The following is a 10,101-nucleotide window of genomic DNA, read 5'->3' as shown; positions in this document are numbered from 1 at the left end:
AACCCTGGGTTCCTTTAAATCAGAGCTAGATAAGATGTTAACAACTCTGAGCTATTTTAACAACTCTGAGCTATTAGTTTAGTTCTCCCCAAACGAGCTTGATGGATCGAATGGCCTCTTCTCGTTTGTAAATTTCTTATGTTCTTACTCCTTTTTTTGCACATGACTGTAAGCGTGCAACTGCATTTAGCCACGCCAATTTAAGACAATGATGTTCAACTGCATTCTGGACAATAGGAATTTAATGTGAAATGATGAATAATTCTGACAACTGAAACATGCTACAGTGAAAGCACATACAGGGATAACTGATCCATAGCATACAGTATATACAGCGTTACGAGCTCCAGTCTAGGTTTGGAGTGTAACAGCATTAAAGGGAAAGGGGAATTGGATAAAAGGACAAACAGGGTAAGGGGAACAAGGGATTTTTTGTATTTTTATATTTTATTCACACACACAAAACTGATATTGAACAAATAACCTGGTGCAAAGGGGAATGACCATGGTTAAATTAACAAACAAAAATCCTCAACTGCCAAGCAACCCACAGCCAATCTCCGCTCAGTGAAAAAGAAAAGGAAATCAAAAGACAAACCCTACAATTGACTCCCTAACCAAATAAACACAATCAAACACACACTCGCAAAACAAAATGGCCGTCACTCCCTACGCACCAATACCATCACACACGCAGAACAGGCACACAAGTCGAAGCGAGTGTCCGAGGGGGGCGAGCGAAGACATAAACCAAAGAAAATGGAGCGGGGAGATTGAACATCAACCACAGCGAAGGTACAAAAAGAGCGAGACGGGAATCAAAAACCAGAAAACAAGGCGGAGCTGAAGCGAAAACACGAGCACAGCCATGGGAAACTTACGGCCCGTAACAACAGGTGTGTGTGTGTGTGTGTGTGTGTGTATCTATATATATGAATTTGCTGTGGCCTGAAGAGAGCTCATCATCACACCCTTAAACATTCAGTGGTAAATGTTCAGTGGTGTTTGAATCTCTGGCTGTAGTTTCCTCATGCAGGAATCATATGACAGGTGGATGGGTGCTGGAGGCATCTGGTACCTCACACGCTTCCAGAACATTCCGGAGCTGCAGCCAGTTTCCTCCCAACGCAGAGGTGTGGTTTTGCGGGCGAGGTGCTGCAGGGCTTGGGGCAAGTGGCAGTATCCGTCCATCCTCTCCAACTCGATCAGGATGATCTTCAGCTCCTCCTGGACTAGTGCCTGATGCAGAGCTAACTGGAAGGTAGCATCTTCGGCCACTGGTGCAGATGTGCCATCTGGACCAGTGCAGGCTGGGGTTAGGACCACCACCAGCCTCCGGCTCAGCTTCACACGGCTCTGCACCATCTCCACACAATCTGGTGGATCAAAAAACTGGAAGTTTTATTGTTAAGGTACCAGGCTTTAAATAAATAAGCCTATGATATTTGCTGATATTTTTCACCCCAGCAGCACAAAGAGGCTACAAATTTAAATAATTAGTACACTGAATATTTGCTGAGGCAATTTCAACCATTTCTCAAGGATAAAACTCAAATTCTTGTACTTGGATCAAAAGCTCCTTGGCCCCTTGGTACCTCGTACATATGGTCAATAAAGACAGATGTCCAACAAATACATTTAAACTCTGTGTCTACAGAAGCTTGTTTTGTCTGTACCTTCTCCTGGCAGGTCGTCCCTTCCACAGATGAATAGGCTGTAACCGTACTTTCGCTCAAGTACATCAGGCAGAACATTGGAAACAAAATGAGCGATTCTCTCCTCAGTTCTCCTTTCCATGTTGTGTGTCTGATACATGACAAAGGCGTCATACACCTTTCCGTCTGAAAGCAACATTCAGGCAAGTCAAGACAGTAACAGGTTAGACTTTGCTAATTATATCTTGAATGAATGAATGAATGAATGAGGGAGTTTTCATGCTCTCCCCGTGTTTGTGTGGGTTTCCGCCTGCCCATGGTTGGTTCCTGCAATGCGTCCATTGTTCCTGGGATAGGCTCCCCTGAGACCCCGGTTGGGATTAAGCAGTTACTGTGATGGATGGATGGATGGATGAATGAGTGAATGAAAGCATCCATACCACCTGCAGTTCAGACTAGGTCGGGGTGGGCAGTGTTATCCGCAAAGGGTTGGTGTATATGTAGCTTTTTGGGAAAATCTTTAGGTTAGCTGTTCGAACCCATGTGTGAGGCCCCTGTAGCCAATCAGTCCTTTAAATAGTAATCTAATTTGGGAGTTGCAGCAAAACCCACACACACAACACCCTTTTTGGATAAGATTGCCCACCCCTGGGCTAGGTAATCCGCCTGAAGCTAAGCAGGTTTGGGTCTGGTCAGTACTTGGATGGGAGATCAATTAGGAAAGCTGGGTTGCTGCTGGATGAGGTGTTGGTGTGGCTAACAGGTTATGTCATCCTGTGATCTGTGTGGATCCCAATGCCCCTGTGCAGTGACAGGGAAGCCCATCCTGTGGTCTGTGTGGATCCCAATGCCCCAGTGCAGTGACAGGGAAGCCCATCCTGTGGTCTGTGTGGATTCCAATGCTCCAATGCAGTGACAGGGTAGCCCATCCTGTGGTCTGTGTGGATGCCAATGCCCCAGTGCAGTGACAGGGAAGCCCATCCTGTGGTCTGTGTGGATCCCAATGCCCCAGTGCAGTGACAGAGTAGTCCATCCTGTGGTCTGTGTGGATCCCAATGCTCCAGTGCAGTGACAGGGAAGCCATGCTTCTTCACCACCTTAGGTACTGCGTGGGAGGCATACTCGTGCAGAATGGCTGCCGTTGCATCATCCAGGTGGGTGCTACACAGTGGTCGTGGCTCCCCATTGATTCAGCAAAGGGCTTTGGGTGTCTTGAAAAGTGCTATATAAGTGTAATGTTCATTCATTCATATCTTCAGGTTCAACAATCACTCATATGCTTTTACTTTAAAAGATTATAGATATGTTTTTATTTTGATGATGGTACAATTTGTTTGATAAACTTCTTAATTTTGCTTGGTAAATTTTGTATATTTAAAAATAAATTCTGTGGGTCTCTGCCTACTTTCCAACCTCCTCATTTGGAAAAATTGATTTTTAAATCTTTACATTGTCTAAAAAGCCAAAAAAATTATCTGCTGTTGTTTCACATCTCTGAGATTACTGAGGAAGTTTACAAACATTTCTGAAAGAATAGTCTGCTCTGAAGTGCTCTGAATTCAAGCATAGGATGCCACCTTTTCATTAAGTCAGTTTCTGAAATTTCTTTCCTGGTAGATATTCCACATGCAATTGTAAGTGGTATTATTGCAAAGTTTAGGGACAACAGAAATTCAGCCATGAAGTGCCAGACCATGTAAAGTAGCAGAGCAGGGGTGTCAAGTGCTGGGGCTGACCAATGACTCTCAGATGCAGTGGTGTAAAGCACGCCGCTACTGCACTCTGGAGCAGCGGAACTGTGTTCTGTGGCTGGATGAATCACACTTCTCTGTCTGGCAGTCTGAGTCTGGGTTTGGCGGTTGGCTTGGGTTTGGGCTAGGCCCCTTAGTTCCAGTGAAAGGAACTCTTAATGCTTCAGCATACTAAGACATTTTGGACAATTCTATGCTTCCAACTTTGTAGAAACAGTTTGGGGAAGGTCCTTTTCTCTTCCAGCATGACTGTGCACAAAGCAAAGTCTGTAAAGACATGGTTTGGCGAGTTTGGTGTGGAAGAACCTGACTTAGCTTGGAAGTCTTCCATGGTCACTTTACAGACGGTCAAAACCGCCTTGTAAATATTCATGTTGTTTTCTCTTTCCCTTAAAGCAAATAACACAGAATGGAATACAGAGCCCTGACCTCAACCCCATCCTTTGGAATGAACTAAAACAGAGGTTGTGAACCAGGCCTTCACATCCAACATCAGTGCCTGACCTCACAAATGCTCTTTTGGATAAATGGGCAAATGTTCCCACAGAGGCACTCCAAAATCTTGCAGCAAGCCATCCCAGAAGAGTGGCAGGTGTTATAGCTGCAAAGGGGGCACTGTCTGTTATACTTGAATGTTTGAATGTCATTTCATACTGACCTTTTATACTGCTATGCATCTTAAAAACATCTCGAAAAATAAGAGCCAAATCTATCATGAAGACCCTGAAAGCTGCAGTAGTCAGGACCAGGACCGCCATAACACTCAGGTGTACTATCAGGTCTTTATACGCTGTCTCTGTAAGACAAAACACAGGCGTATGCTGTAATGCCAGTCAGAACCATTGGCTAACAAAGTGCCATATATGAGCACTGAAGGATACAGCATTTGCTAGATTCTACCATCAGTGCCTCGGATATTCAGGATGTATCTGAGTATAATTAGGGCAGAGACGGTTGTGTATATGTATATTACAAGGTTAGCTGGGTATGACTATGTGAGAAAAATGGAGCGACAGAGCATGTACTGATTCATGTTTCTTTGTCTTTCCCCAGGCCAGTAAATAAACCACATGTTCAGTTAACAGTTGTCAGTTGCAGTGATTGTAATGTCCCAACTCTTATGGGGACATATAAAATTCTCCACATGACAACTAAGCCAGCAATTATGGAGCAAATTAGTTAGTAATGTAGCTTGGCACCACTCATCACAAGACCTATAAAGACTGAAATGAGAACTGAAAACCACTGTTCACTGCAGCAGCTACTTAAAATCAATTTTGCTAGTTCAGCTTTATGAGGAGAAATAACATTTACAGGCTTGTCATTAGGCCTGTATTGAGTGCATTCTAGTCCCAAAACTCTCATTCCTGTTCTTGCTCTCCCCACTGATGTCAGATACAGTAGGCAGTTACAGTAGGTATGAGAATGCTGGTGTGTAGCTATCATCTCACCGCTTCTTGTCAAGGAGACCGTCACAAAGTCCCATCGGTTAAGTGTCATCGCGACACACCTAAACTTGGAAGCTTGGAAGTCTTCCATGGTCACTTTACAGATGGTCAAAACCGCCTTGTAAATATTCATGTTGTTTTCTTTCTCCCTTAAAGCAAATAACACAGAATGAAAAACAGAGCCCTGACCTCAACCCCATCCTAATAATCTCTCTGGTCTTCAGCGATGGAAGATGATGTAAAACCGGCACACAAGAACAAAAATACTCTCTTCTTCATACCCATTCTACCTGCTAGTCACATTTATGTTTTGAATGTACACATTAATTTGACCTACCTGCTTGTTTCCATAAAGAACCTGCTGTTCGTACAGTTGGCAGTTTTGTCCTTCTGAGGATCAGTCCCACGTATCTCCCACCAAACCTCACAGTGTTCCTGGCAGTACCCAAAGGAAACTTTACAGACCATCTCCTTTAGAGAACCTGGATAGTGAACAGACATTAGATTCATAGTTTCACAATTTAGAAGTAAAATGCCATTTCAGCTCAGTTAATCCCTGAATTGTTACTGAATTGATCCACTAGGCAAGACTCTGTTTAACCCGATTGCTAACATGGATGGATTACTGTAACCACACTTACCTAACTCTCCAGTCTCGACTGTGCCATTGGCGGGAAATCTGAAAGATGGAGGATAGGTGACAGGACTTGGGCCTGGGTAAACCCAAGTGCAAAACAAGAGATGGTTACAGGTAAAATAGGGAGTATTTATGGACTGGCCATTATCAGATACATTGGATTTTTGAAATTGGCTTTATTTCAATGACAGTTCAACTTGTCTCTCTCTTGTGTCGGGAAATGTGCTTGCAGTTAAATGTTTCCTCATTTTTATTTGTTTTTCAATTACAAGTGCACTTGTAATTGAAAGATTGTGGGTTCAAATCCCCGACCAGCAAGGCACCACTGAGGTACCCTGAGCAAAGTTCCGCCCCCAAACACTGCTCCCCAGGTGCTGAATTAGCTGCTATGTCACGAAAGTCACATATGGGTTAAATGCAGAGGACACATTTCGTTGTTGTGCACTGTGTGCTGTGGTGTGTCAACAATGACCACTGATCACTGAATAATTTAATTATTATTAATTACTTGGCATGGGATTGTCAACCAAAAGCTGACACTCCCAGCTCCCTGCTGCTGAACCTCTGAGAAATACAAATTAATAAAACACATGCTTGCTGGCTACTGTAGCCTCTCTGAATAAATATGTAATTTGGGAAAATCGGCGAGAACAAAACCACACCTATAATTTTGAATTCCCTGGATGCGGATGTAATGAATGTCTTATTCATGTGCATCCATGTGCACCTGCAGGTATAAATCCCTTCGTGCTCTTTAGATGCGTTAAAAATCCGAAAATAATCCTCTGACATCTTGGGTTTGTGTATAAAATCCTGAAAAGGCAAAAGATGTGTGAAGGTGTCTGTGATGGAGCTGGACTGGAGCAGCTCTTTACAGTTAATGAAGGCGGAGAAGATGTCATGTGCAAGCTTAACTTTGGAGACAATGAACTTTCAGGGGACATTACTGATTATGTAGTGAAATTAAATAGTCAAAGATTTGGACTTGTGACCCAAAGGTTACCAATATGAAGTAGAATCTCACAACTCTACCCTTGTACAATTAAGAATTTAAAAATGTATGATTGTCAAAATTATTTTCCAAAAGGTGAATAAGTTACCCTAAATTAATGTTTTCTAAAAAGATAAGCACTGCCGAATATGATTGATCTTTGCACATACCTTATACCATGTGACACTTCCTCTTACATCCTGACATAACATCCATACTCCATGAGGGCACGAGACCCTGGGATTAGTGGCAGGTGACCCAAGTACACAATTATACAGGAGGGTTCGATTGAAAGGTTCCGCATCGTAGACCTGGACTGCTAGGTCTGATTGACCTTGCTTGGTTGTTAGCCTCAAATAGCAAAAACAGGCTTATTTTAGCAATCTGATATCATTTAATGTCAATGTTTTCTATAGAAATAACACAGTAATAAAAGTGAATTGCACTCACATACACCCATCAAACAAGTTGTCCTGTTTTATTTCAAATGCATTTTTATGAAGAGAAATACTAAACCATAATATTTACACTGGTGAAGTGAGCCTACTGGCCTGTAACCATTACGTTCCATGGGGTGTTTTTCTATGGTTTCCTTTGCTGTCACCTGTCATTTTTTTGGCAACCACTAGGGTGACTGGATTATCTGTGGGAGGACAGGTCCCAGGTGGAGGGGTGGAATTTATTTTGGAGGGAAAAGAAAACAAGAATTTTTTTGGCTGTGTTTGGTGAGGAGGTAGGGCGGTGGTGTAAATGGAGCTGGGAAGGGGCTGCTTACAGGCCCAGTTCATTTTTGTGCACCGACTGAGGAAACAAGCCCAAAGGGATTTGGGAAATTGAATAACTGGAACTGCAATGTGATTCTGGATATGGACAGGAACTTATCTCTAGGGTTGCTAACAGGGATCCTGCATATCTTGTATTTTTTGGCCTTTTTGGGACTGGATTATGTTTCTCTGGACACAAGTTTTTCCCTTTTTGTATTGGATTTCATTCGATTTGGCATCAAATGGGCCTTGAGGGACAAAGGCTATAATTAGACACCTTACCCTCTGTATCAGTGATATTCTACATATGTTTGATAATGATTTTGAGTTCCAGTATCACTATTCTTGTGTTTAATGAAACCCACTAAAGCAACTATCTGAAGAAAAAACCTTTGTTTACCCTTTGTTGGTATAATAGACCCGCGAAATTGGAGAAAAGTAATGTTATAAGCCTTACAAAAGATTTTATTACTGTCACTAATGCCTCAGTTCGCAGTAGGAGCAGAAATCCACAGCAATGTCACTGCTAGTGGGAAATAAATTTACATTTGGAATAACTTGGTGCAGAAAACCAGCAGTGAAGCTGTAACTGTATAAATCCAGCCATCCGTTTCAAGCTGCCTCTCCTGGATTTAGCTAAATTATGTCATGAGAAGCTTCGCTAAGATGTACAAGGCTAAATGATGCGGCAGCGTCACATTACCGGTATACTCCAGAGTCATTATGAAGAACTGGCAGGAAGAAGAGATACCCTGCTTGGCAGAACACTCGCTGCTCTGCGTCGGAGCCGATCAGTGTTCCATTTCTGTGCCAGAAGCACTCTGTGTTTGTTAGAGGGTAAAGAGGCAGACGGACAGCCTCCCCCTTGATGACATTGTTGACTTCAAGAAATTCTGCAACTGAAAAAAACTGAGGGTCACGAAACAATACACTTAATCTGCAAATTCAGTGACTGCATTTAGGTATCATCAAACCATCATCCCACTGTACAGTAAGCATTGGTTGGCTGGCAGCAAAAGAATTGAGGCGGTAATACATTTTAGAATATCACAATAGGGAATTGTTCCATTCAAGTGAGAAAATGTGTTTTTAAAAGACAAGACAATTTTCCTGAGTTTCTTGTTTCATAATTTGATCTCAAAAAGAGAGGAGGGACTGACTACCATCTCTACGTCCGTGGACCAGTCACCTCGGTCCCTAACCCTAACATACTCCTACCATCATGGATGAGGCCTTTTGTTAATTACAATTCTTAACAAATTTAAGATTTAACATTTTTGGGCGACTTTTTACATTAACTGCACCTTTATAATGCATTCATTCTGCATTCATAGAACAGTAATAATGATAATAACAAACATTATAATCGTATAATTGTATAATGTTTAATGTTTATGTACATTAAAGCTGTTACGGTATGTTAAGGTATACTTATGTACATGCTGCTTATGAATGCATTATAAAGGCATTATGAAGGTGCAGTTAATTGTTAAAATGTTATCCATTTTTGCTGATTGCTAATGTAGCCACCTTGTCAATAGGACCTGATTTTCACCAATTCTCCAGTCAAATATTTTGCCCACACAATTATAAACCAGAAAAAGTTTAATGTGGACTGGGAATGTCATAAAAAATTAAAAAGTATTGACATATAAAGTACAGAAATTAAATGAAGCCTGTAACTGAATATAAAGTATTAAACTTCTCAAGATTACCCAGCGTAAAACTGAACAGAAGCATCAACTGTAACAGCTTCATCCTCTGAAAGGGGAAGGGAAAGCCGACACAAAACGTTACATGTTACAGTAAATACATTTTTAACAAAACTTTTGCCAAATACTGCATGTAATCTCCTGTTAGCCTTTTATCAGTCTTTTACTTGTTGTTAGTGCATTCATGAACATCATGATGAACAAAATTATCTGTTAGTGCATTCATTAAGAAATATATCATGAACAAATATAGGAATTGCATGAATTCTCTGTAATTAGCATTAGAAATACCGCAAGTACAATTAGCATTAGAAAAACTGACTGATAAAGATGTATTTTGAACTACCTGCAAACACACAATTCAGATCTAGTTCAGGAAAAAAGAAATACTTACATTAATGTTCTGTTGGGGATGAGAATATGTTTTATTATGCTGTAACCTATTTCTTGTGAAGTGATGTCTGGTAGGAGTAAGTAGACACCCACTGAAATGATGATAAACAGGAAAGAAGGCCAATCAATTTCAATCTACTGTGTGCTCCAGTCAGATACAGTCTTTGCACTAATACTCTCTCATAAGTACCACAGAGCTTTAACTCCTGTTTCACTGCCTCGTTTATTTGGTAGAATCTCACCTTTGACTGCTGGTCAATTCCCAGTATGATAGCACTGAAAGTCAGCTCACATTCTCTGAGCTGTGTGCTGTTTGGGCCATACTTTATTTCACATCACGTCCTGCCGGAGAGAGACGAGTTACTCAAATCCACCTGCAGCCTGGCAGACATCCAGCTGACGGTACCGCATTACTGAGCTGAGAGTGAGCTGGACAAATCTGTCTAGTCGACGTCATGCAGACTGAGCCTGATAGCTCTGAATTGCTCTGATTAGTGTGTGTCATAAAAGAAAAGGAGCAAGGACTGAGTCAGTCTGCTGCTTTATAGCAAGAGATTTAGGTGCAGAATTCATGTATGGTAGCACTTTATTTGAAGGGGCACGAGGAACTTAGTAAGTCAATTACTACTCAAGTATAAATCATGAACAAATATAGTAACTGCATGAAATACATGAACCATTATAACTGATTAACGATGAATGAACATTGGGTCAGCATGTAACTAACACTTAGTTTCTGGTTAATTAATG

At 41.5% G+C, this 10,101-nt stretch overlaps 1 protein-coding gene across 2 annotated transcripts; it reads right to left on the bottom strand.

The window, feature by feature from the left end:
• Positions 1-224: 224 nt before the first annotated feature.
• Positions 225-9,831, bottom strand: LOC125709645 (interleukin-1 receptor-like 1). Of its 2 annotated transcripts, none has more exons than XM_048978305.1 (12): positions 9,594-9,831; positions 9,353-9,443; positions 8,962-9,007; positions 7,950-8,145; positions 6,653-6,833; positions 6,154-6,304; positions 5,496-5,567; positions 5,192-5,336; positions 4,858-5,003; positions 4,065-4,202; positions 1,677-1,841; positions 225-1,376 (listed from the first exon to the last, which is right to left on the bottom strand). In XM_048978305.1, exons 3-12 carry the CDS (start codon positions 9,002-9,004, stop codon positions 982-984), a joined length of 1,632 nt encoding a protein of 543 aa, XP_048834262.1. In that variant the 5' UTR covers positions 9,005-9,007; positions 9,353-9,443; positions 9,594-9,831; the 3' UTR covers positions 225-981. The 2 variants fall into 2 exon arrangements, with proteins under 2 accessions (XP_048834262.1, XP_048834263.1); XM_048978306.1 differs by having other exon boundaries at positions 7,998-8,145.
• Positions 9,832-10,101: the final 270 nt, after the last annotated feature.

This window comes from Brienomyrus brachyistius, chromosome 16, assembly GCF_023856365.1.
Source record: "Brienomyrus brachyistius isolate T26 chromosome 16, BBRACH_0.4, whole genome shotgun sequence".
Lineage (NCBI taxonomy): Eukaryota > Metazoa > Chordata > Actinopteri > Osteoglossiformes > Mormyridae > Brienomyrus > Brienomyrus brachyistius.
The sequence above is the reverse complement of the archived record's forward strand: the minus strand, read 5'-3'. Positions and strand labels throughout refer to the sequence as shown.